The 25,108-nt window shown below is 45.6% G+C and overlaps 1 protein-coding gene across 40 annotated transcripts in view; it reads right to left on the bottom strand.

The window, feature by feature from the left end:
- LOC110523357 (F-BAR domain only protein 2) overlaps positions 1–25,108 on the bottom strand; it is a 76,647-nt gene that overhangs the window by 26,369 nt on the left and 25,170 nt on the right. For 32 of the 40 annotated variants that reach the window (XM_090234053.1, XM_036976979.2, XM_090234049.1 and 29 more), the window contains exons 2-8: positions 21,453–21,544; positions 15,491–15,565; positions 15,195–15,336; positions 14,252–14,404; positions 13,635–13,739; positions 11,472–11,570; positions 4,859–4,955 (exon numbers count right to left, since the gene is read on the bottom strand). In XM_090234053.1, the coding sequence (XP_090090179.1) occupies positions 4,859–4,955; positions 11,472–11,570; positions 13,635–13,739; positions 14,252–14,404; positions 15,195–15,336; positions 15,491–15,565; positions 21,453–21,544 (763 nt within the window). The remainder of the gene's footprint in view (positions 1–4,858; positions 4,956–11,471; positions 11,571–13,634; positions 13,740–14,251; positions 14,405–15,194; positions 15,337–15,490; positions 15,566–21,452; positions 21,545–25,108) is intronic. The other 8 variants (XM_090234048.1, XM_090234051.1, XM_090234040.1 and 5 more) reach the window with 1 other exon arrangement.

Below are 25,108 nucleotides of genomic sequence, written 5' to 3'. Positions count from 1 at the left end.
ACACACAAACTATTCCTCAGTCACTTCCTCACACACACACACACACACACACTACAGCATGTTCCACACACAAACTATTCCTGTCACTTCCTCTCTCTCACACACACACACACACACACTACAGCATGTTCCACACACAAACTATTCCTGTCACTTCCTCTCACACACACACTACAGCATGTTCCACACACAAACTATTCCTCAGTCACTTCCTCTCTCTCTCACTCACACACACACACACACACACACTACAGCATGTTCCACACACAAACTATTCCTCTCTCTCACATACACTTTCTCATGGACGGACACAGATCTCAGAGACAGAATTTAAGTTCTACATAGGCCTACTGTAAACCTGCACAACAGAGACCAAACCGCTCTAAAACAACCAATCAACTAAGGTGGACAGACAGAACCCACTGACCTGACCTGCCCTTCAGTACACACAGAATGGCTCATAAGGCCACACACACACTAGGCTACACTACACTGAGTAAACACACACTGAGTAAAAACACACACACACTAGGCTACACTACACCCATACACTAGGCTATGTTTTAAAAACAAGAAATTGCCAAATCTGCTGGGAGGAATGCCCTTGGTCTAATCTGGAGCCGAACCAGACGCTGATTTTCACAAGAACAACAGCAATTATTTATATAGAAATTGAGAAAGAACCTAAAGAAAAACAACAAAGATCATGCTTAATTTAATGTTCATCAATTCTACATATTTACCTCCGAGCTCTTGCACTTGGAATGCCTCGCTTCGAGAGCGTCTGGAGAACACATTAACGAGGGGTTTTCATAAGGTCGGATATGCATTATCACACACACGCAAACACACACACACACACACACACACACACACACACACACACACAAACACGCTACTGAAAAAGCAGCGGAAAATATACGTGTCAATCAATGGACCCCATATGATTTTAGAGTCAACGGTTAGAAAAGAGATCTCTACGGTTAGAAAAGAGATTGTCTTATGGTTATTAAGTAAAGATAGTAAGACGATGAGCGGGGAAATTAGGACTTTTACTTTGTTTTAAGTGAAAACATAAAAATAGATGAATAATCAATGAGTAATAAATAAATTCCTCTGAATACACGGTTAGAGTGGTAGCGTCTATAATACATGGAATGAATATTATTTTGTTAACTACGTTATTTATTCTGTCTGTTGATATAGAAAGCTAGGGGTTCTGTGAATACACAGCCTCTTCATCACAACACAGATCTGTTCCAAGTTCCCTTTTGAGCGTTTATCTTCTTAAAAGCTAATGCACGACCAGGACACGACCAGGGCACGACACGACCAGGACACGACACGACCAGGGCACGACCAGGGCACGACCAGGACACGACCAGGACACGACGTCTCCCTCCATGGCAGACCATGGAGGGAGAGAAGAGAGTAGGCCAGCCTCGGGCAAGATTTTATTTCCTTGGCACTAAAATGTCTTGACCTGAAAAAACAAAGCTAATGATATATTAGTGCAGTGTATATGGCAACAGCAGTTCGATGCAGTCCCAGAGAATGTCAGTTGTGGGCAAAATGCATCGTTCGACATGCGCAGCGCTTGGAGAAGCTCAGGGAAGCGGTAAGTCACGAGAGGCACGCATCACGCCAAGTGACGTCGAAAAAGTACACAAAGTGACGTCGATGAAGTACACCAATCTACTCTACTGTGCAATATCAGGCCCTCTCTGGTTAGCTTTTCACCGCCGGCGAACACACACTGATGTGACTGCTGTTTGTGTGTGCGTGTTCCGTTCCAATTAAAAAAGAATTCCACGCTCATCAAATAACTAGTTCACGAGAGAGAAGGAGATCGAGCGAGAGAGAGACCTGCCCACTGCGCCATCCCTAATCCACACAGCATTGACAACAAGCAGGTATAGTTAACTAAGTGAAGAGGGAACCATAACCTCCTACAGTAGTCAGCAGTTGCTGGTGTTGCTAAATCCCCATAATCACCAATTCTAAAACAATAATAATAAACATATTTGAGTAATAATGTCTGAAGACCATACTTAGGCTCCTCCACATGAAGACTGACCAAAACGGGCAACAAAAATGTAAGCACAGGGCAGGAACCTTTCGCTGACAGCATCCTACAGCTGACAATATTTACACACACTGACTACAGCAGAAAACCTACACCAGACATGCCAATCTTACCTAAACCTGCACAGTTGGCATTAGGATCTGTTTAAACATTTCATAAACAGACAGATGACTGTTTATGTAGAGGTTATTTTATCTCATTCCTCTCTCTGTGAGGGAAGCAGTCACGCATGAGCGGAGGATGGCTTTTTCAATTGCATATGCTTCACATGGAGCTCAGAGCGGGAAAGAGGGAGGAAGAGGAACGAAGGGGTTTGCGTGTCTGGCTCGCTGCCAGTTGACAGCTCAGCTGGATATCAGTGAACACTACGAACCCCCCTGCCTAGCAGCGTGTCACTTTGAGACTGTTTCTGTGGTAGAAAGTTTATTCAACCTCTCTCTCTCTAAAGGCGCAGGATCGGCCATCCGTTCAGCTATTTCATCAAGGGACAGGCAGGTTATTGTTATGACATGGCCTAGGCCGCGGTGAGATCTCTAATGAACAGCTTGATACGGGGAGGAATTCTACAACTGCTTTCAGCCCTCAATTAATTCTGCTGTCAAAACAAATGAAGGCCGGCGCTGTTCAGACGCCCCATCTGGACACAGGGGTCAGGGGTCACCGTTTGTATACACACAAACACACCCCTTTGTGTCGCCTACCTGATGTGATGGGGTGCGAGCCCCAGGGAAAGCCACAATGGAAAACACTATATATATTGTAAGATTTCCCTTGCTTACCGTAGCATGTCATAGTTTACACAGTCACTGTTGAGCTCTTCATCCCCAAAAGAGCTCGCTTCTGGCTGCTTAGTTCAGTCTGTAGCCTAAACACAGCAAAGAGTGTGTTTGTGTGTGTATGCGTGTGTGTGTATGCACGTGCGTGTGTATGCATGCGCGTGTGTGTGTGTATGCATGCGCGGGAGTGTGTATGCATGCGCGGGAGTGTGTATGCGTGTGTGTGTATGCATGCGCGTGAGTGTGTATGCGTGAGTGTGTATGCATGTGCGTGCGTATAGCAAAGCCACCCTGACCCTGTACTGGCCTGCATGGTGTCACATGCTAACTGGAATGTCCGGCCTGACCTGCCTACCTTTACAGCAGATTACAGCTACTGAGTCTGATGGCCTTCTACCACCTTTTGTTACTGCTCTCTCATTGGCTAAATCTCTCTTATAGGCCTGTCCCCATCTTAAAGACAAGAAGTAACTTTAAAGAAAGTTACCCTAAGTAACCACTGATACAGGGTCAGATTCAGGCATATTTAGGGAGTAGGTACAGTGGGGCAAAAAAGTATTTAGTCAGCCACCAATTGTGCAAGTTCTCCCACTTAACAAGATGAGAGAGGCCTGTACTTTTCATCATTGGTACACTTCAACTATGACAGACAAAATGACAAAAAAATCTAGAAAATCACATTGTAGTATTTTTTATAAATTTATTTGCAAATTATGGTGGAAAATAAGTATTTGGTCACCTACAAACAAGCAAGACTTCTGGCTCTCACAGACCTGTAACTTACCTGTCCACAACCTCAGTCACACTCCAAACTCCACTATGGCCAAGACCAAAGAGCTGTCAAAGGACACCAGAAACAAAATTGTAGACCTGCACCAGGCTGGGAAGACTGAATCTGCAATAGGTAAGCAGCTTGGTTTGAAGAAATCAACTGTGGGAGCAATTATTAGGAAATGAAAGACAATCTCCCTCGATCTGGGGCTCCACGCAAAATGATCACAAGAACGGTGAGCAAAAATCCCAGAACCACACAGGGGGACCTAGTGAATGACCTGCAGAGAGCTGGGACCAAAGTAACAAAGCCTACCATCAGTAACACACTACGCCGCCAGGGACTCAAATCCTGCAGTGCCAGACGTGTCCCCCTGCTTAAGCCAGTACATGTCCAGGCCCGTCTGAAGTTTGCTAGAGAGCATCTGGATCATCCAGAAGAAGATTGGGAGAATGTCATATGGTCAGATGAAACCAAAATATAACTTTTTGGTAAAAACGCAACTTGTCATGTTTGGAGGACAAAGAATGCTGAGTTGCATCCAAAGAACACCATACCTACTGTGAAGCATGGCGGTGGAAACATCATGCTTTGGGGCTGTTTTTCTGCAAAGGGACCAGGACGACTGATCCGTGTAAAGGAAAGAATGAATGGGGCCATGTATCGTGAGATTTTGAAAACCTCCTTCCATCAGCAAGGGCATTGAAGATGAAACGTGGCTGGGTCTTTCGGCATGACAATGATCCCAAACACACCGCCCAGGCAACAAAGGAGTGGCTTTGTAAGAAGCATTTCAAGGTCCTGGAGTGGCCTAGCTAGTCTCCAGATCTCAACCCCATAGAAAATCTTTGGAGGGAGTTGAAAGTCCGTGTTGCCCAGCAACTGCTCCAAAATATCACTGCTCTAGAGGAGATCTGCATGGAGGAATGGGCCAAAATACCAGCAACAGTGTGTGAAAACCTTGTGAAGACTGAAAACGTTTGACCTCTGTCATTGCCAACAAAGGGTATATAACAAAGTATTGAGATAAACTTTTGTTATTGACCAAATACTTATTGCAAAAAAATTCATAAAAAATCCTACAATGTGATTTACAGTTACATAAGTTGCCACTAACCACTGAAGTGCTTCACCAGTCATACACACTAGCATATGTGTAATACATTGATCTGTAGACGTGATTTGCCTATCATGGCAGGTGTGTCTGCGTATGGGGAATCTTACCTGGTCTCTCTTTGCCCGTTCCTTTACTGTCAGACAGTTTCTGTATCAAGCCCTCAACAGAGGTGTTCTCCATGTTCCTCTCAAACTCTATACGGACCTGCAGAGGGACAACAAACTCACAGGGTCATGAGGTGCGCTTCGTTTAACTTGGGGTTGCACTTTTGGGACGATTCCATTGGTTCCATTGTACAGGGCAAACTGCTGTAAATCAAGTGCAGCTCAAGCATTCTGACGTATTTGACCCAGGTCTGGCATCAGTACAGTGAGGCATCAGAATGGATTAGCCTACATTAAAGAAAGAAGAACTGATGGCAGAGTGGCAGACACTTGGATTCAGACACACTTTAACTGGTGCGCCTAGGGCCCTCTCCCTTCTCTCTGGTGCTGTGGGCTGGTCTGACAGTCACTGGGCTGGGCTGAGCTGCTGGGCTGAGCTGAGCTGCTGGACAGTCATTGAGTCCATTGAGGAATCACAATGTGGTAGGACCACTGGGAGGTACTTCTGTGATTAAAACATGGCGCAGTGTGTGTGTGTGGGTGTGTGTGTGTCTGCTGTGTGTGTGATAGCTTGTGAGAGTGACAGCTCATGTCCTTGGGGACTGCTCTCTGGGTGCCTCGTTTTTAGAATACTCAGGAGGACTGACAAATGCAATATGGCTTTGTGCTTTTCACTTAAGAACAAATTCTTATTTACAATGACGGCCTACCCCGGCCAAACCCGGACGACGCTGGGCCAATTGTGCGCCACCCTATGGGACTCCCAATCACAGCCGGTTGTGATACTGCCTGGAATCAAACCAGGGTCTGTAGTGATGCCTCTAGCACTGAGATGCAGTGCCTTAGACCACTGCGCCACTCAGGAGCCCCTAAAGGACTAGACTACTTTACTACAATTCTCCCTCTAAAGGACTGGACTACCCAACAGTTAATTATCTCTCGTTTAAAACTATTCTCTGTACAATGTGTCTCTAAGGCCTGTGGAGACTGGCTTACATAATGGTATGGTTTTATTGTTGTGGACAGAGCGGTCTCCTGATGCCCTCTGGGTGCTATCACGGGAAGGATGGTGTTTGTTTACTTTGGATGTTAGTGGCGTGTGTGTCAGAGTGTGAGTGTGTGTCTGTCGGGGGAGAGGGTCCAGATAGATGACAAACAGGGACCGACTGGCTGTGCCATCTCGCCAAACGATTCAGATGTGCGTGATACGCTGTTGTGTTTACAGTATGTCCACTCACTATCATAAAAACACACTGTGGCAGCTCCCCCGACCCCTCCAGCAAGGCAAGGTGCATTAGCCCCCTACGCCTCGCGGGGGGATGGGGGTGGGGGTTGGGCGTGGGCTGCCGTGGCAAGGTAGAATGCTCACTCCAGCACACGCAATCTGTCAGTGGCTGCAGCCAGCCAGCCGCTTGCTGCATCCTGCTGCCATGAGGGAACGTGCTGTGATGTCATCACCTGCCTGCATGTCTCACACACACCCAGACAGACACACCTGCCTGTGTGTCTCACACACACCCAGACAGACACACCTGCCTGCGTGTCTCACGCACACCCAGACACACACAACTGCTCCAACCCGCAGTGATTTTTTACAGATGCACAAACACACACACACACACACACAACCTGCAGTGACTCTGCACAGCATGCAGGCATATTGTCGTAAAGATTTTAAACCAGAATAATAATAATAATAATAATAATATTACTTTCAGTTAATAAATTATATACATTCTAATATAAATTAATATAATATAATAATATATGTCATTTAGAAGATGTTTTGATCCACATTCTGCACTAAGGGTGGTCCCAGGAATCAAACCCACTATCCTGGCGTTGCAAGTACCATGCCTCACCAGCTGAGCTAAAGACAACCACATACTCCTCTCAGAGGAGAATGCATTTAGATAACCTCTCTTGGCTACATGCAGTCTCTTTACTTTCCCTCTCTCCACCACCTGCTCCTCTTCCCCCCCACCTCTTTCCCCCCTCTCCTGTTCCTCCTCCTCCCCCACCTCTTTCCCCCCTCTCCTGTTCCTCCTCCTCCCCCACCTCTTTCCCCCCTCTCCTGTTCTTCCTCCCTCTCCTGTTCCTCCCCCACCTCTTTCCCCCCTCTCCCGTTCCTCCCCCTCCCCCACCTCTTTCCCCCCTCTCCTGTTCCTCCCCCACCTCTACCCCCCCACCTCTTTCCACCTCGCTCATCCCTCGCTCATCCCCCTCTCCACCACCTCTCATACCTCTCCCCACCCCTCTCATACCTCTCGCCACCCCTTTCATACCTCCTCCCTCCTGTTCCTCCTCTTTCCCCCCTCTCCACCCCCTGCTCCCGTCTTCCCCTCTGCCTCCCGTCTTCCCCCTCCCCTCTGCCTCCCGTCATCCCCCTCTTCCTCCCGTCATCCCCCTCCCCTCTTCCTCCCGTCATCCCCCTCCCCTCTTCCTCCCGTCATCCCCCTCCCCTCTTCCTCCCGTCATCCCCCTCCCCTCTTCCTCCCGTCATCCCCCTCCCCTCTTCCTCCCGTCATCCCCCTCCCCTCTTCCTCCCGTCATCCCCCTCCCCTCTTCCTCCCGTCATCCCCCTCCCCTCTTCCTCCCGTCATCCCCCTCCCCTCTTCCTCCCGTCATCCCCCTCCCCTCTTCCTCCCGTCACCCCCCTCCCCTCTTCCTCCCGTCACCCCCCTCTCCTCTTCCTCCCGTCACCCCCCTCTCCTCTTCCTCCCGTCACCCCCCTCTCCTCTTCCTCCCCTCTCTCCCCCCCAGTCTTCCCTCATCTTTCTCCCTTCGCTCTCTTTTCCCGCCTTCCTCCCGTCTCCCAACGCAGTCTCTCTATACCTCCTGTTCTCTTCCCTCACTCCCACGCAGGTCTCTCTCCCTAAATGTCCTCTCCTCCCTCATGCTGTGGTCTTTAGTGGTTTCCATTCATGTCCAGACTAGAGCAGAAAGAACACAAGAGAGAAGAGAGCTAGGCTAACTAGATAACGGCAGAGCCATGCAGACTGCCAAGCCACTGTTTAGACCCTAGACCCAGGCCCAGTCCTAGACCCAGACCTAAACCCAGCCCCAGGCCCATCCTCAGTCCCAGCTTAACATAAAACTACACTTCAATGCCCAATAGCCAAACAGTGTGTTTGCCTGGCCGGATAATGTATCTATGTGTGTGTGTGTGTGTGTTTGAATAGACAGTTTGACGGTTTTGCTCGCAGGAGGTAGAGTATCTCATGATAAGCTGTAGACCACACTATCTACCTAGAGAGTTTTCATCTGTATTTTTCGTAGCTGTCTACATACCACCACAGTCAGATGCTGGCACTAAGACCACACTCAATGAGCTGTATTCCGCCATAAGCAAACATTGTATATACTATATATAGTATCATTGTATATAGACTTGTTTATACTGTATTATTGACTGTATGTTTGTTTTACTCCATGTGTAACTCTGTGTCGTTGTATGTGTCGAACTGCTTTGCTTTATCTTGGCCAGGTCGCAATTGTAAATGAGAACTTGTTCTCAACTTGCCTACCTGGTTAAATAAAGGTGAAATATTTTTTTTTTTAAAAACAGGAAAACGCTCATCCAGAGGTGTCGCTCCTAGTGGCTGAGGACTTTAATGCAGGGAAACTTAAATCAGTTTTACCTAATTTCTATCAGCATGTTAATGTGCAACCAGAGGGAAAACAATTCTAGACCACCTTTACTGCACACAGAGACATGTACAAAGCTCTTCCTCGCCCTCCATTTGGCAAATCTGACCATAATTCTCTCCTCCTGATTCCTGCTTACAAGCAACAATTAAAGCAGGAAGTATCAGTGACTCGGGCTATAAAAAAGTGGTCAGACGAAGCAGATGCTAAACTACAGGACTGTTTTTCTATCACAGACTGGAACATGGTCCGGGATTCTTCCGATGGCATTGACGAGTACGCCACATCAGTCACTGGCTTCATCAATAAGTGCATCGATGACGTCTTCCCCACAGTGACTGTACGTACATACCCAAACCAGAAGCCATGGATTACAGGCAACATTCGCACTGAGCTAAAGGGTAGAACTGCCGCTTTCAAGGAGCAGGACTAACCCAGAAGCTTATAAGAAATCCTGGTATGTCCCCCGATGAAACAAACAGGCAGTGTCAATACAGGACTAAGATCGAATCGTACTACACGGCTTCGACGCTCGTCGGATGTGGCAGGGTGTGCAAACTATTACAGACTACAAAGGGAAGCACAGCCGAGAGATGCCCAGTGACACGAGCCTACCAGACGAGCTAAATTACAGATGATGCAATCTCTATTGCACTCAACACTGCCCTTTCCCACCTGAACAAAAGGAACACCTATGTGAGAATGCTATTCATTGACTACAGCTCAGCGTTCAACACCACAGTACCCTCCAAGCTCATCATTAAGCTAAGGACCCTGGGACAACACCTCAGGTGGTAAGGGTAGCTAACAACACATCCTTCACGCTGATCCTCAACACTGGGGCCCCTCAGAGGTGAGTGCTCAGTCCCCTCCTGTACTTCCTGTTGACTCGTGACTGCACGGCCAGGCACAACTCCAACGCCATCATTAAGTTTGCTGATGACCCAACAGTGGTAGGCCTGATCACCGACAGCGATGAAACAGCCTATAAGTTGGAGGTCAGAGACGTGACAGTATGGTGCAAGAACAACCTCTCCCTCAACGTGATCAAGACAAAGGAGATGATTGCGGACTACAGGAAAAGGAGGACCGAGCACGCATCCATTCTCATCGACGAGGCTGTAGTGGAGCAGGTTGAGAGCTTTAAGTTCCTTGGCGTCCACATCACCAACAAACTAACATGGTCCAAGCACACCAAGACAGTCGTGAAGAGGGCATGACAAAACCTATTCTCCCTCAGGAGACTGAAAAGATTTGGCATGGGTCCTCAGATCCTCAAAAGGTTTTACAGCTGCACCATCGAGAGCATCCTGACGGGTTGCATCACTGCCTGGTATGGGAACTGCTCGGCCTCTGACCGCAAGGAACTACAGAGGGTAGTGCGTACGGCCCAGTACATCACTGGGTCCAAGCTTCCTGCCATTCAGGACCTCTATACCAGGAGGTGTCAGAGGAAGGCCCTAAAAATTGTCAAAGACTCCAACCATCCTAGCCATAGATCGTTCTCTCTGCTAACGCACGGTAAGCGGTACGAGAGTGCCAAGTCTAGATCCAAAAGGCTTCTAAACAGCTTCTACCCCCAAGTTATAAGACTCCTGAACAGCTAATCAAATGGCTACCCAGACTATTTGTATTGTAAGGTCTACCTGTTGTATTCAGTACATGTGACAAATCAAATTTGATTTGATATGGATAGACAGATGTAAGTGTGTTGATGTGCTTGGACAATATGGATTATTTTAAGTGACAGTGTGTGTACAGTGCAATGTCGGAGTGTGTACAGTACATTGACAGTGTGTATATTTGTTAGTCTATAGTGCTGGTACATTAGGTGTACGGTGTGTGTGTATGGGCCGAGTTTGCATGTCTGTGGTCTAACTGATGAAGCAGTGTAACCCCTCCCTCCCTACTACTTGGCATGGTGCTCGCTTGCTCACACAGCCTGGTTTAAAAGGGTATTCATCACTACGTGGGCTTCCTGCGCACACTTTGCCAGCTGTTTGGGAGAGCACTCACCCACCTTTAGGCTCTATTTTACTAAAGCCCAGCCAGGCTAACACTAAACCATAGGATGCGTCCCAAATGGAACCCTATTCCCTATAGAGAGCCCTATGGGTCCTGGTCAAAACCAGGGCATATTGTAGGAAATAGGGTACCCTTTGAGACAGAGACAGGCAGTGAGGTCTTTCTCCTGTTCAGATGCATGGTAACACTGGAGCTTTAGAGCAGAGAGTGGGGCTGTGGCTCCCCCTGTGGACACTGCTGGGACTGCAGCAGCAACTACACACAGTGGAGCAGAGTTTCTTTTTCGTTGTCTATTCTGTCATGTAGTAAAACATCTAGAACATCTAGAATATTTGTAACAGAACAATATCTATGAGAGAACAATATCTATATATACACTGAAGATGTAAAAAAAAAAAAAAGTGATAATATAATGATGGAAGTGGGAAGATGAACATTGTAATGATCAGTGAGTTATGTACAGCAGAACATAGTAAAGTCCAGTAACATATCCACACAGAGCGAGATGCCTAGTCAGTTGGCATGCTGTGCCTCTGATTGTATGTTGAAGGTGTTTTCGATTGGTCGAGAGGGAGTTTTGATCAGTTTTTAATTGGTTGCTATAAAACGGCTGAATGGAAGGCTTCCTGGTTCTCAGTGAAACTATTAGAGTGATCAAAGACTACACTAATTCATCTGACACACAGTGAACCCACTGAGCACTGGGACAGGACACACGCCCCACCCCATGTGTGTGTGTGTGCGTGCGCGTGTGAGCGTCTGCGTGTGCATTCGTGCAGTGTGTGTGTGCGTGTGAGCGTCTGCGTGTGCATTCGTGCAGTGTGTGTGTGTGTGTGTGTGTGTGTGTGTGTGTGCGCGTCTGCGTGTGCATTCGTGCAGTGTGTGTGTGCGTGTGTGAGCGTCTGCGTGTGCATTCGTGCAGTGTGTGTGTGCGCCGACTCACCTCTCCGATCTGAACGTGCGTCTCGTCAACAGACTGTGTGTATGACTGAATTATATCCTTCATGTGGACGATGTGGCTCTCCTCGATGTCCTGAAACTTCTGGAACACAGAGAGAAAACATACAGGAGTACATATGCAGCACATAATCCATTTCCCCTGAGGAGACATTAACCAGAGCAAAACAAATATGCCAGTAGTAGACTTAGGACCTGGAGTTTTCCCTGAGCTGATCAGGAACAACTCTGGACATAAGCTGTCATCTATTGAACCAGGACAAAGAGTTTCTGGTCAGGCCAGGAAACCTCTGGGCTCTATCATGGGGAAGGATTTCAGAGAGTCCAATGTGTACAACAGAACATGTGCACCGTGTCCGATGTAGGAGAAACACTGGGCGGAAAGATCCGTCTTGGATTGATAAAAACACATGTATACATTTCCCTAAAAGAGAAAAACTTCTCCTTTGTGCCCTAACCACTTCCTTCCTGTGTGTCGTCTCTATTTGGGTGGTCTAGAAACGAAGGCACACCAGCACACAGATCCCACTGCAGCACAAGGTGCTAATTATCCAGGGTGGGCCAGCCATGAGATACACAGAACAGGGCTCATCTCTGGGCTCTGGAGCGGTCTGTGTGTGTGTGTCTGGGCTCTAAACGATGATGTTTACTCCCATCCAAGGCTGGCCTTGGCTGGGGAGAGTTTTGGGTAAACCAAGGAGAAGGACTATAAATAATCACAAGCTGGAAAATCACAGCGTGGATAGAGAGGAAGAGGAGTGTGACTGACTGCATAAACACACACACGGATATAGGCAATCTCTTACACACAAACATCCATGATTGCTCCAACAAACACTACCACAGCTAGTGTACACACTCAAACACGAGACACACAGAGTACATTCACAGGCGAGCACACTTGCGTAAACCTCAACATTCACATCAGCCAACCGCCAGGCCAACCCCCAGGCCAACCGCCCGGCCAACCGCCAGGCCAATACACAAACTTGAAACACACACAAGTGATTTCACAGAAGACACGTGCACCTGTGCCATGTTTAAAACTCATGTTCACATATGCTGAATTTGAGAGGAGCCATAGACTGCTGTTGTCTCTGGGGGAAAACAGAAAATCCTAACTCAAACCAGTTTGTCCGTGTGGCTCGCTACAGTGCAGGATACGAACGGTCAAATTCTGTTGTCTGATTTGCATTTAGAGTTTATCTAATCAGTCGTTCAGATGGTTCCAATCAGAGTTTTCCACAATGATTCCGTTGGTGAGGAAATAACACAAGCTGAGACGATGCCGAGCACAGAACACACACAGCATGGAATACTGAGCAGTAAACACGCACACACAAGAGCCTTAAAACATGCACACAAAGCTAGAAACACATTGTCCTGTGGTACTAGAAAGTGGATGGAATACCAACACAGAAACACATTGTCCTGTGGTACTAGAAAGTGGATGGAATACCAACACAGAAACACATTGTCCTGTGGTACTAGAAAGTGGATGGAATACCAACACAGAAACACATTGTCCTGTGGTACTAGAAAGTGGATGGAATACCAACACAGAAACACATTGTCCTGTGGTACTAGAAAGTGGATGGAATACCAACACAGAAACACATTGTCCTGTGGTACTAGAAAGTGGATGGAATACCAACACAGAAACACATTGTCCTGTGGTACTAGAAAGTGGATGGAATACCAACACAGAAACACATTGTCCTGTGGTACTAGAAAGTGGATGGAATTCCAACACAGAAACACATTGTCCTGTGGTACTAGAAAGTGGATGGAATACCAACACAGAAACACATTGTCCTGTGGTACTAGAAAGTGGATGGAATACCAACACAGAAACACATTGTCCTGTGGTACTAGAAAGTGGATGGAATACCAATACAGAAACACATTGTCCTGTGGTACTAGAAAGTGGATGGAATACCAACACAGAAACACATTGTCCTGTGGTACTAGAAAGTGGATGGAATACCAACACAGAAACACATTGTCCTGTGGTACTAGAAAGTGGATGGAATACCAACACAGAAACACATTGTCCTGTGGTACTAGAAAGTGGATGGAATACCAACACAGAAACACATTGTCCTGTGGTACTAGAAAGTGGATGGAATACCAACACACAAACCCACACCTGTGCAGTTTCAGCCATCTTCTGTTCAAACTCGGACTTGGCTGTGGCATATTTTTCCACAAAGCCCTTGTAGGTTTCCGTGGCTTTCTTGGCCTTCACTCCAGCCTGCAGAGATCAGAGACAGACAGACAACAGGAAAATGGCCATCTGTTTTCACGTGTCACCATCAGCCTCAGTCACACAGTCCTCTATGGAGCACCAGATCTCACCCGAGCAGACACCCATGTGATTCAGAAACAGATTGAGGAAAAAATATACATTTATTCTGGCATGAAGTACTACTACTCATCTACGTAATGACAGACAGGTGATATGGGTGGTAAGATATGGAGATAGAGAACGGGATAGTGATAGGTCATCTACAGCTGTACCTGTGATCTCCCACCTCACATCTCTCTGTGTTGCTCTCTCCTAGTGTAGTTTAGTCTAGTGTACAGTACCTTGTCCACATCTCTCTGTGTTGCTCTCTCCTAGTGTAGTTTAGTCTAGTGTACAGTACCTTGTCCACATCTCTCTGTGTTGCTCTCTCCTAGTGTAGTTTAGTCTAGTGTACAGTACCTTGTCCACATCTCTCTGTGTTGCTCTCTCCTAGTGTAGTTTAGTCTAGTGTACAGTACCTTGTCCACATCTCTCTGTGTTGCTCCCTCCTTGCGGAGTCTCTCCTGCTCCACAGTTTTGGCGTTGTAATTCTCCTTGGACTTCTGTAAGGCTACTCCGGTGGTCTGTATGGTCTGGACTGATTCCAGTGTGGACGCCACCTCCTCCTTGGTCTGAGTAGGACAGAGGAAGACAGCAACCATTGAAACAAACACATTCATTTTACTGTCCTCGTATGAAAAGCCCATGATTTAAACCACTAAATGGAAGCAAAGATCATTATAATGGTAGAAAGTAGCTTAGCTGTGTGTAGGTGTGTGTGTGTGTGTAAGTGTGAGTGAGTGAGACAGTGTTGTGTGGAAGCGTTTTTTGTTATGCTGAAAGCTCAAACCCAACTCTAATTCCCAGGTAGTGTTTGGTTAGTTAGACCTGCTGACACATACATGCCATAGGAGGTGAGGCTCCGCTGGTTACTGCAGGCAGGATAGAGAACACACACATTCTCTCCAGAATCCATCAGTAGAATCACTCTACAGAAACTCTTCCCCATAGCAGTGACTGAAAGAAGTCTACTTTATTGAGCTCCAGAGGGTATATATATAGGTTATCACTAGCAGCAGCCTACACAGGCAGAGCACAAACACCAGCAAGGACAGACTAGTTGATGCAGCAGGTAACCTAGTGGTTAAGAGTGTTTGGCCAGTAACCAAAATGACGCTGGTTGGAATCCCCGAGCTGACGGTGAAAAATCTGTCGATGTGCCATTGAGCGAGGTACTTAACCCTAATGGCTCTTGTAAGTCGCTCTGGATAAGAGGATCTGCTAAATAACTCAAATGTCAAATGTAATGCCTACAGGAACAAAGTGGCGTGTTGTGTTGTGTGATTCTGCCTGCCGGGCTGTTTGTGGGGCTTGTTATAAGGAAACAATGTGATGTGTGGTGTCTGGTTCTCCGTCCCGCACCTTTTTGTGGGCCTTGGCCTGGTCATCCACGTACTTCTGCACGTCTTTGATAAGCTCCTGTAGCTTCCTCACCAGCTCCAGGTGGCAGCTGGCCAGCTTCTCTGTGGACGTCTTAAACACATCCCACACCGGGGCAAACGTCCTGCAGCACAGACTTTATTAACTGGAGATCAGTAGATCATTCATTCTGTGAAGACTGGTCTTATCATTAAATAGGGAGGGTTGATATGGGACACAAACTTCTCTTTTCACCTGACGCACGAGCGTGTGTGTGTGTGTGTGTGTGTGTGTCTTACCCGAGCTGAGAGAAGTTGCCAGCTGACTTGGCAAGTTTGGTCATTGACCTGGCATAGACCTCTTCTATGGTAGCCCTAGAGGGTCAAAGCACAGAACGTCATTACCTTAATAATTTTTACCTATTGAATCAGTAACCTCATTCATTATGCATTCCAAATGACACCCTATTCTCTATATAGCACACTACTTTTGACGAGGGACATTTGTGATTCAACTTTCCTCTAGTGAATCAGGTCAACCATAATAAATCCATCAACACAGCACTAAAACCCTCAAATCATCTACCGGTTGGAAGGGGTTCCATTGAGTGTTTACAACAAGTACTATACATGTAAGTCAAGGCCCAAGACAACTCCACACCCACTGAACACTCACAAACACTTGGAACATAAACGTTTGAGTATTAGTCAAAGCAAAGCCCAACCAAGTGGAGAGCTCTGTTCATCAAGGTCTCCCATTTAGTGTAATGTCGAAGCACAGAGAAGAGATTCCTTCCCATCCCTTGTCATCCCATCCCTCGTCATCCCATCCCTCGTCATCCCATCCCTCGTCATCCCATCCCTCGTCATCCCATCCCTCGTCATCCCATCCCCCGTCATCCCATCCCTCGTCATCCCATCCCTCGTCATCCCATCACTCGTCATCCCTCGTCATCCCATCACTCGTCATCCCTCGCCATCCCATCACTCGTCATCCCTCGCCATCCCATCACTCGTCATCCCTCGCCATCCCATCCCTCGTCATCCCCACATTCTCCTGCATGGAAGTGACAGAAGTAAAATCTTAAAACACTGTTTTAGTGGAGGCCTGAATAATGCATATGATTTACTTAACCTCCCACTGCAGTCAGGTCACCACAGGAGGGTCAGGCAGGGACAACCAGGGGCAAGCACACACACTCACGCATTCACAGGGAGGCACAAGCACAATCAAATACAGAATGAACGCACAATCTCACTTTACTAACTGATATCAGTGTAACTTACATGTACACATGGGTTCTATCAGTGTAACTTACATGTACACATGGGTTCTATCAGTGTAACTTACATGTACACATGGGTTCTATCAGTGTAACTTACATGTACACATGGGTTCTATCAGTGTAACTTACATGTACACATGGGTTCTATCAGTGTAACTTACATGTACACATGGGTTCTATCAGTGTAACTTACATGTACACATGGGTTCTATCAGTGTAACTTACATGTACACATGGGTTCTATCTCACTTTACTAACTGATATCAGTGTAACTTACATGTACACATGGGTTCTATCTCACTTTACTAACTGATATCAGTGTAACTTACATGTACACATGGGTTCTATCAGTGTAACTTACATGTACACATGGGTTCTATCAGTGTAACTTACATGTACACATGGGTTCTATCAGTGTAACTTACATGTACACATGGGTTCTATCAGTGTAACTTACATGTACACATGGGTTCTAGCTCACTTTACTAACTGATATCAGTGTAGATGCAGCGGAACTCTACCAAAGGTTTGTATAAGTTCTTCTTGACAGGTTACCATGGCAAGTTACCATGGTTTGTCATCATCATTTGTAACACCCTCATCACAGGAAAATTACATCGTCCAGTTCCCAAAACCACAACTAAAGGCAAATAAGGATTCGCATTGGTATATGCACATTTCTGAACAGGTGACGTGGTTCATTCGGCCAATAGGCTTCTCCCCCTGAACACACACACACACACACACACAGCCATAACTCCAGAGAGTAAAAGCTCTCCAAGTGTGTAAATACACTCTGGGCCGAGACAGCTCTCCTCTCCTAACTAACACAGACCTGCCTGCTCCGCTTCACACTCAAAACACTCACAGATTCAACGTTACAGACGAAACGCAGCTCAAATCTATTTCTATTTGACTTATATAGATGCTAGTGAACAACTGCCTGCAGGACGAATATTGGCTGTGTGTTACATTAGGCCTATATAAAACACATGGTACAGTACTGTAGGTGCATGGTCCGTTTCTGGCCACCAGAGGGAGCCACAATGCAACGTTTCTGCGGTATGAGAGACTTCCTCAAAAGGGACACAGAAAACCATGGGAACAGAGATTCAGATTTTTTACATTTTATTGAACATTTATTTAACTTGGCAAGTTAGTTAAGAACAAATTATTAATTACAATGATGGCCAACCCCGGCAACCGCTAGGCCAATGGTGCACTGCCCTATGGGACTCCCAATCACGGCCTGTTGTGATACAGCCTGGAATCGAACCAGGTCTGTAGTGACGCCTCTAGCACTGAGATGCAGTGCGTTAGACCGCTGCGCCTCTGATGGGTAGGTAGGTGTGCAAGTTGAGTGTCAGTTACAGCGAACAGTAACGATATAGGCCTAACCCTGAGATGTAAGCTAGTAAGCTACCTGTGACCCATCTACACCACAGACTGGAAAAAAATACGCTATAGGACAAGTCTACGCCTCCACTAACAGGAGCTTCCTTACCCACAGTGTCAAAGCAAACTGCAAGCTGTGGAAACGTTACTGTTTGTGTGGTAGCCTAATATTTACAGTCTGTGGCAAAGCATAGTGTGGTAAATGCAGTGTCTGTTTGAGTGATGAGCACATTTTTGTGTGGGCCAGCCCATCCTGAATTCCAACAGGAGACCTTGAGCAGACGAGGTTACAAAAATAGACCTCAAACACAATGAAAGACATCAAGGCGTGAGAGGAATTCTAAAGGAGGTATGATTAAGCTCCTTATTATGGCTGAGAGGCTACAGGTATGCAGTCTACTGCCAAGGAGTTTTACAGTCTATGGAGTGTTCAGGTGTGCTAATCAGGCCTAAGCCTGGGAGAGTAGGCTACACCACATGCTCGTTCCACAGTTAATTCTCTCTGTTAAGGAGGGCTGAAAGAGGACAGGATTTCCTTAGGTTGGATTAATCAAACTGTTGGCTCCTGGTATAATAATTGCGCCGAAGGAGATGGCTGCCGTTTTACGATCCCATAATCAATTGTGCATGTTTTTTTGTGTTATTTGTAACTTATTTTGTATATAATGTCTCTCTCTGGTCTTATGACCAAACATTGCTTCTTGATATCAGGGCAGCGATAACTCACCCCGTACTGGAGGAATTCTTCTTCAACGAGTCAGACGGGAAGGATTTGCTCCAGACACCTGACAAGGCCCTCAACCCCATCATTTGCAGGAGGAAAAGACAGCGATATCGTGGACGAGGGTCCAGGTGCCTTGTAAGGATCCGTCGCCGAGTGGGTAATCTACTTTTACCATCGGTCCTATTAGACAACGTACAATCACTCGATAATAAAATAGATGAACTACGAGCATGTATATCCTACCAACGGGACATTTAAAAACTGTATCTTATGTTTCTATGAGTCGTGGCTGAACAACGACATGATTAACATACAGCTGGCTGGTTTTAAGATTTTTCGGCAGGATAGAACAGTGGCCTCTGGTAAGACAAGGGGCGGTGGCATATGCATATTTGTAAACAGCTGGCGCACGAAATCTAAGGAAGTCTCAAGGTTTTACCTCACCTGAGGTAGTGTCTCTCATAATAAGCTGTAGACCGCACTATTGACCAAGAGAGTTTACATCTATATTTTTTGTACCACCGCAGACCGCACTCAATGAGCTTTATTCCGCCATAAGCAAACAGGAAAACGCTCATCCAGAGGGGGCGCTCCTAGTGGCCGGGGACTTTAATGCAGGGAAACTCATCAGTTTTACCTCATTTCTATCAGCATGTTAAATGTGCCATATTATAATGATCTCTGATTGACACGCTCATAATTGCCCCGTCACATACTCCTGTGTTTACTTGTAGGCCGTTCAGCATGAACCTGATTCCCGGTCTATGGCTGGAGAGCCCCCATCCCCGCAGGAGGCCTTTTGTCTCTTGGTAGGACGTCATTGTAAATACGAATTTGTTCTTAACTTACTTGCCTAGTTAAATAAAGGTTAAAAAAGAAATCATAAAAAAAAAAAAAGAGATTGACAAATGTATCAAATTTAACATCATGATTCAGAATTTTAACACTCAATTATCATAGTGAATTATTGTAATGTTTGTTATGTGTTAATTAATCCCATAAGGGATGGGTTGCCAACTGGTGATTTGATAAGCACATACTATGTCTGGATGTAGCCTTCCTGTCTTCAAATCTGGGTGTGCTGGGAGTGCTAGTTAGCTTAGCTATCTTCAATTCTAGCTGTGAGTGCTACTGTAACTAGCTTGCTAAGTTATACAGCTGAGAAGAGCAAAACAGATCAATCAATCAGTTACAGACCAGATACTGTATCCTCAAAACACAGAGAGATATATAGCATTTTCGCCCCCTCATCCGCCTTACACCCCTCAACTTGTGCTTCTCTGCCTGTGTGTGCGCCGTTGCTGTGACTTCTCCCACTCCCACTCTCATTTGCAGCAGAATTGAGTGGGAAAAGTTGCTAAATGCTATTAAAATCACAGAAACTTTAGGTGGCAAAACTCCCCAAAGGCAGCCTGAAAAGTAGAATTTGTCACTAAACAATAAAAGTAACTGGAGCGGTCTGAAAACGTTCTTAATATAGCGACAAGGTGACTAAATTGGCAACACTTATCGGCATGGAAGACAGTGAGCCAACCCCTATGCCGTGGGAGACCATTGATTGGTAGGCAAATAAGGATTCCCTTTATACTGTGGAGTGAATTTGGAAAGTATTCAGACCTTCACATTAGCTACATTACAACCTTACTCTAAAATTGTGAAATAACATTTTAAAAAATGCCTCAATCTACATTCAAAACCCCATAAAGACAAAGCAACAAAAAGTGTAGAAAATAAACAGAAATACCTTACTAACATAAGTATTCACACCCTTTGCTATGAGACTAGACATTGAGCTCAGGTGCATCCTGTTTCCATTGATCATCCTTGAGATGTTTCTACAACTTCATTGGAGTCTACCTGTGGTAAAATTAAATTGATTGGACATGATTTGGAAAGCAACACACCTGTCTATATAAGGTCCCACAGTTGACAATGCATGTCACGGCAAAAACCAAGCCATGAGATCAAAGGAATTCTCCATAGAGCTCCATAGACAGGATTGTGTCAAAAGGTTACCAAAACATTTATGCAGCATTGAAGTCCCCAAGGACAAAGTGACCTCCATCATTCCTAAATGGAAGTCTGGAACCACCAAGACTCTTCCTAGCACTGGCCACTCTGAGCAATCGGGGGAGAAGGGCCTTGATCAGGGAGGTGACCAACAACTCGACAGTCACTCGGACAGAGGTCCAGAGTTCCTCTGTGTAGATGGGAGAATCTTCCAGAAGACAACCATCTCTGCAGCACTCCACCAATCAGACCTTTATGGTAGAGTGGCCAGACGGAAGCCACTCCACAGTAAAAGGCACATGACAGCCCGTTTGGAGTTTGCCAAAAGGCACCTAAAGTACTCTCAGACCATGAGAAACAAGATTCTCTGGTCTGATGAAACCAAGATTGAACTCTTTGGCCTGAATGTCAAGGGTCACGACTGGTGGAAACCAGGCACTGGTCTTTACCTGGCCAATACCATCTCTACTGTGAAGTGTGGTGGTTTGACAGAAGGGGAAGCAAGGCATTTTCACATTGGGCTTTACCAATGAGCCAGCATGTGTCACTTTATCGATTGTACCATCAGCTGGCATCCTCCACACCTGACCCAATTTGACTGTGCATGACCTTTAATGGAAGGTCAACTTTTAGGTTAACCAGAAAAATTGGTGTTGAGTAACTTTTAAAGTAAGTCTCGAATTCACCTCTATGATGAGAACAGCGTTGGGTTAAACGGAACCCTCAAAACAAGGGTGAGTGGAGGTTTAACTAAGGAAACACCAAATGGCATTGCCTGGTTACAAACATAATAGTTAGCACATGACACAGCACAAACAGATCCAGAACCAGGCTACCAACAACTTACCTTTCTCTGATGAACTCTGTAAGTTCCTTGGAGGAGATTTGACCATGCTTCATGTTGTGGTAGAGAACATCAAATCCATTGTTTTTTTCACCCTGAGGGGAAAAAAGAAGAGATGATTAGCCTAGTCAACTGAAAAACCGGTCGAGGATGAAAGTGTTTCCTTCATGCTTTACTGCCCTGGCCTTCTCCACTATGAGCCTCCTCAAGGTCTGCATCGCCAACAGCCTCGACTGGTCCACCATAGTCATCCTGGCCATAGTGTTTAGGTTCTACAATGCTCCCTATACGTTTCTATGGTCCCTACAATGGTTCTAACAATCCATGTACGGTTCTATGCTCTCTGTGGTCCCTATGTGGTTTTATGCTACCTAAAACGGTTTCAACGGTCTCTATATGGTTCTATGCTCCCTGGAACAGTTCTACAATCCCTATACAACTCAGAATGTCCTGAATAACATTAATGGAGCAGGTTGAAGATGGGTCTTCAACAGTCAGAGACTGTGTAGATTGTGACAGTACTGACTATAGACCACTATTCTGTGTGTTTGTGTGGCAGTAACCATCACTACTCTGGATTGGTGTCCAGTTGCAACAGTGGGTTAAACAAAATGCATACACCACCCACCACTCAATAATTCATATGCCATGGACATGTGTAAAACTGTCTGAAGTTTGGCTAGTGTTTGTTTGTTCAGAACCTAAGTAAAAACCCAAACCAAGTTTATTCAACCCACTGGGTGCCTCAGCTGCAAGCACAACATACAAGCACATATTTATACCTTCTGACTAGGCAGTCACCTCCTTGCATGTCCAAGATAAACATTCGTTCTCTGTTGCTAGGCAGGAACTCAGTCTGTTCCTATTACTGGTATTGTCAAGCCTGCCTAAGTCCTCTGGCCCCTTCCCAGAGGTTGCTTCTCTTCAACTGTTGAGCTCATCTCGAGTTGAGTTCCACATCCCTCCTTGTCCTAGTTCTACAGAAACTGGAACTGAGACTAGATTGTTACTCTTCACCTCCTTCCTTAGAAATATTAACTTCACTGAGACATACACAACAAACTTCACAGAGCCAAAATACACAAACTTTACCAAACCACAATACAAACAGCAGCTTTTCTGTACCAGTCTCTTTAGCACACATTCCACTCCTTGTTCTCCTTGTCATGCCAAAGTTGTTTAATATGACAGGAATGGCCAGGAGTGGAATGATAGCTAAACAGACTGGTACTCAGACTCGTTTTCCTGACCTCAGGCTCTCTGTTTGAATCGTAGGCTATGCGTTAGGGAAGTTCAAAGGTCGTTTGAGGAATACCTTACAGTGCCCTGATCTGACTCCTACACATTGAGGTCAAACACAAAACTGACCTAAGATCAGTTTAGGTGTCCGCATGCTTCCCACCAGAAACAGTTCAGAAGAATTTTTGCATATATTATGACGACATTTTGTGACGTTTTTGTTCGTTTTGGACTTCTGCTGTCCGGGCACACAAGCCCGATTTGTTTTCATGCACAGTTTTTTCATTGAGAAATACTGCACCAAATCTTAGATGTAAAAACGCCAAAATTAATGAGAGATTTCTTGTTATATTTGATTAATTCTGATTATTTTGAGTAAATGTATACTGGCTACAGCATCCCAAAATGGACAAACAGTACTATTCTCGTGTTTCAAGCAAAGGTATTTTAAGGGTGTATACGAGCACACTCGTTTGGTTGGCCTAGCCAAGTTCCAGCCCAACTGAAGCATGCTGATACCTAGAGGCTACTTCCTCCAGCAGCAAAGGGCTGCCCTGTGGCAGAGCCTAGGTATGTCCAACAGGGGGAAGAAATGAGCAAGCGCATAGTAACTGACCTGGTTCCAACCTGGTTTATCAGGCCTACTCAAGGGAAACTCAGGAAACTAATTCCACAACTACTCAACCTTTGACTTCCTCTTTAGCATGTGGCCCTGGAAACAGAGATCACAAGCCAACAAATACCAAATGTTCCTCTTACATGAATAAATTACACAATCCATAGTTATTACTGTACTATGAAACACAATCCATAGTTATTACTGTACTATGAAACACAATCCATAGTTATTACTGTACTATGAAACACAATCCATAGTTATTACTGTACTATGAAACACAATCAATAGTTATTACTGTATTATTAAACAATCAATGTATTACTGTACTATGATAGCTTCAGTACAAATGACTGACTGCTACATCCTACAAAACTAGCTTTGATACACAATAGCAACGGGATGAATAAAGGGACAAAACCCTGGCAGGACGCTGTGGTTCACCATGTCAACTGAACCAACCCGTGACTGCCACACAGCCACTTCCTGGTCGCTTCCACAGTCAGCAATTTGTATCGGTACCATACAACATCATCACACCCCGCTGTGCTCATTTAACACATGGGTTCATCCAAGAGGTCAGGGGAGGGTCACGCCAAACAAACCTACAGCCTGGTGCAAATTACGATAGATATTTGCAGGGCAAAGAAAAAATTATTAGAGAAAGAGGAAAAGCAGAAAAGTCATTTCCTGCAGCCAGACAGAACAGTAATGGTATAGAATAGACTTCCTATTACAGAGTGTGGTTATTTAGAAAACAGTCCAGACTGTGTCGAAATTAAAAATACCAAATGGCACTCTATTCCCTATATAGTGCACTACTTTTGACCAGGGCCGCACAGTGCTCTGCTAAATAGTATTGCACTATAGGGAATAGGGTTCTATTTCAGACACAGCCCATGCCTCAACTCTGTGGCTATAATCAATAGTGTGACATAAGCTTTAGCACATGACTCACACAACATGCATCACATAGGCTATCCTAGGCTAACAGCTGCAAATTCTGTCCCGTCTGCTAACTACTGTACAGACCATGGCTGTCACAGACCTCAGTCACTGACTGCAATAACTAGATACCAGGGAAGCTGCAGAGAGTGAGAGACGGAGTGAGAGAAACAGACAGAGGAATAGAGACAGAGAGTCTGAGACAAAATACAACTCCAAACAGGAAGGGCTAATATTCTGTGCTTTTGGAATGCAGCAATATAAAATAAATTCAATACAAAAGCTAAATAAAAAAATAAAAAAGGCAGGAAACAGGTCTGGGCGTTGTGGCTTTTTCCACCCCACCAGTACAATGCCCCATAGCAACTTGTGAAGAACAGATAAAGACACATTCTATACAAGACAACAGCTTTCGTGGTTTTGAGTCTGAAAACCAACCATGCTGTGTTATATCACTACTCAGAGTTGAAAAGGGAACAGTATAAAGAAGTGAGTGGTACTAGAAGTGCCACATGGCTCTTGACTTGAAATGCACCCTTTGGAGATTCATTGACCAAGTGATTAATATTCTAACCACACATTGTGAAATTCAAGACCAGTCAGTCATTACTCTTGGCCTGGCAGTGAGTGGCCTGTTTAAGAATGCAGTGCCCTCCACCCCAGTGAGAGATAACATGTGGAGGGGTTGGGCGAGCATATCAATCCACTCCTCTGTGGAGTGAGACGAGAGATGCTCACAATGTCCAATTGAAAGAGCTCAAAGCTTCCCAAGAACTGAGAGAGCTGAGAGAGAGAGAAAACGAGAGCGGAAGTCGAGAGAGAGGGAGCCGGAGAGAGAGATAGCCGGAGAGAGAGGGGG

The sequence above is a fragment of the Oncorhynchus mykiss genome, chromosome 5, assembly GCF_057628025.1.
Source record: "Oncorhynchus mykiss isolate SJ-2025 chromosome 5, ASM5762802v1, whole genome shotgun sequence".
Taxonomy (NCBI): domain Eukaryota; kingdom Metazoa; phylum Chordata; class Actinopteri; order Salmoniformes; family Salmonidae; genus Oncorhynchus; species Oncorhynchus mykiss.
The sequence above is the reverse complement of the archived record's forward strand: the minus strand, read 5'-3'. Positions and strand labels throughout refer to the sequence as shown.